The sequence below is a fragment of the Penaeus chinensis genome, chromosome 13, assembly GCF_019202785.1.
Source record: "Penaeus chinensis breed Huanghai No. 1 chromosome 13, ASM1920278v2, whole genome shotgun sequence".
Lineage (NCBI taxonomy): Eukaryota > Metazoa > Arthropoda > Malacostraca > Decapoda > Penaeidae > Penaeus > Penaeus chinensis.
Genome location: NC_061831.1, coordinates 22,784,941 through 22,787,440, shown reverse-complemented (window position 1 = coordinate 22,787,440; position 2,500 = coordinate 22,784,941). Strand labels below are relative to the sequence as shown.

The window sequence follows — 2,500 nt, the reverse complement described above, 5'->3', positions numbered from 1 at the left end:
GTAATTTAAGAGCCCAATTCATCATCATTTACAAGTTCCGCAAGATAAATTAGCTGCAATTTATCATCAACCAAAGTGGATCGCTTGCACATCCCACCTCTGTTCTTTTCGCGCTAACCGCCCTACACAGTAAAAAATGGCGGGAAAAAGCGCGCCAGTTTTAGGGAAATTTTTTTGGCGGGAGTTTTGTTTTCTTGTCGCACGCTTCACGGCTCCATCGTGCACCGTGATATGTCCGGAAGCTAGTGGACGGATTCCAAAGAATTTTTAGACAATCCTTTGTGTTCCGAAAATGCACTTGCTGCGGGGGAATGTATGTTTTGGTTTTATGCCTGACATTTAAAGTAAAACAGAGCAAATCATCTTCCCTCTTTCGTGTAAAGAAACGCATCTACCACAGGCTTATCTTCTTGTGAGCGCTGTTGGTTTGTATGTTTCGTCTTCTGGCGAGCGAAACTATTACTCTTGTTTCCTTTTCTTCTGTCTTTATATAGAATCATAGGTATATGAAATATGTCTGAAGTTGTTTTGCCGACTTTACTTCAGAACGGATATGCTGCGCAGAGATGAATATGTAATTCAGAAACTATTTCAAAGAGTGATTTATTTTAACACTATGAAGTCGTACCGCTGCTAAACGAGAAAAATGTCATAGTTTCGGTGTGAATTTTTCTAGGGTTCACAGTGTAAACTGTTTAACTTGATAGTTATTCTTTTATTCATTTCCTTTTCTGCCTTCCCTGACTGCCGTTTCCCTCCTGCTGGCGAAGGTACTAAGTTTGTTTAATATGTTTCAGGACACGAGCGAGACCGACTCGACAGGCGGGGCTGTAGGAGGTAGCGAAGGCCCCCCGAACAACGGGCCTTCACTCCCCCCCGGGCTAAGTCCTGCTGTTGCTGCGGCCGCTGCAGCCGCAGGGGGCGTGGGTGCCCACTCCCTCCTTCAGCAGACCATGTGCCAGTTGCTGCGGCCTTCGTCCCCTCGCGGAGATGCGCCCTCCTCGCCGCCCCCGCTGGGACACCCGTCAGAGCCTCCTCGCTCCTTACACTGGGGCGCCCAGGACCTCCGACCTGACCTGGATCGCCAAGATGCCCACTCCCCGCCCTCGATTGACCCCACAAAGGTAGATGAACATGCGTTTTGTTGTCTGTTTAAGGGTGCAAATCTACTGACGAAGAGCTGCAAGAGCCCGCTGTGTTCTTCACAGGGCTTGTTCAATATGTTCCTCGGAGTTCTCATTCCCCGAGCCACATCACGCTCACATTTCTTCCCACCAACTTTACTAAAGAAAATGTATCCAACACACGTGCACTCGTGGCTCTTCTATGGTGTCTGTTGTTTGCAGAGTGTTCTATCCACCCACTTCACTCTTCTGCCGACGATGCTCTCAACACCCGTGCCCCCATACACCTAACACGGGCCCCACACCCACACGCCCACCACAGCCCCCACACGCCTACCACGTCCCCACGCCCACGAGAGTCCTTCCACTTTGGAGACCCATCGGAGAAACTTCCTCCCCACGGGCACTCCTGAGAAATTGCTTGTGATTCTTTCGTTCCGAGTTTGTCCCGGAAGAGGATGAAATCGACCATTTCTTCCGAAGTTATTGTTTATATTATAAGTTCCCTTCTTGTGTTAATTGGATGCAGATGAATGGTTGGCTAACAATAACTCTTTATAAAAAGGGAAAGCAACAAGAACAAGACAGCGTTGGAACGGAAAAGTGCGAGGCAGGTCTTGCAGGGAACGCCGGCTCGCCCTTCGCCTCTCCTCCCTCGTCAGACATCAACACACAAACTAACTGCTTTTATACTGTGGAAAATGAAAAGAAAACTGAAGGGGCTGATGGAACGAAGTACACATGCATATTCAAAAGTGAATAAGCAAGAGGCGCACGGGGATGCAAAAACCATTAACACCTATACTGCAGGAGCGTGTTCCTTCTAATTCCTTAAGCGCCTCCCTGGCATCTCGGCGCGAAGACCTTGAATAGTTATTAAAAAGAAGCGAGGGAAAAGGGGAGAAAAAAAGGGAGAAAAGGGAGAGAGCGTGTACACGGGCCCTCCCCTTAGACACCTCGCACGTACCCTAGGCCATTCATCATGCCTTCGGTAGGAGGAAGGAGGAGAGGCGGAGGAGGAGAGGGGGCAGATGGCGAAGAAGGGACGGGGTGAGGGCAGGGGAGGCGAGGACTGGGTGGGGGAGGGGGTGGGAAGGGAGGGAGGGAGGGAGGGAGAAAAGTGTATGATATTCGTGTATCACCTGCGGAGTGACATTTACCAACCGCCCACGAGTATTATCCCTCGCCCTCATCACCTTCCCTCGCCGACTCGGTAGGGGTGCGGTCATCACCAGCAGGAGGCGAGGAAAAATTCAGCGAAAACTTCCCCCCTTTTTTCCCTCCCGAGATAGTTGTTCAGAAATTACGAGTTACTTATCTTGTTTTCAGGATCAGTTTTCTTAAAGGTAAAGGAAGACAGGGCGAGGGCGCAGGGG

General features: G+C 49.9%; 1 protein-coding gene across 3 annotated transcripts in view; it reads left to right on the top strand.

Moving 5' to 3' along the window:
* The first annotated feature begins 802 nt into the window (after positions 1–802).
* The window catches only part of LOC125031373 (zinc finger protein 629-like), a 364,001-nt gene continuing 362,303 nt past the window's right edge, over positions 803–2,500 (top strand). For all 3 annotated transcript variants that reach the window (XM_047622071.1, XM_047622069.1, XM_047622070.1), the window contains exon 1: positions 803–1,124. In XM_047622071.1, the coding sequence (XP_047478027.1) occupies positions 954–1,124 (171 nt within the window). In that variant the 5' untranslated portion in view covers positions 803–953. The remainder of the gene's footprint in view (positions 1,125–2,500) is intronic.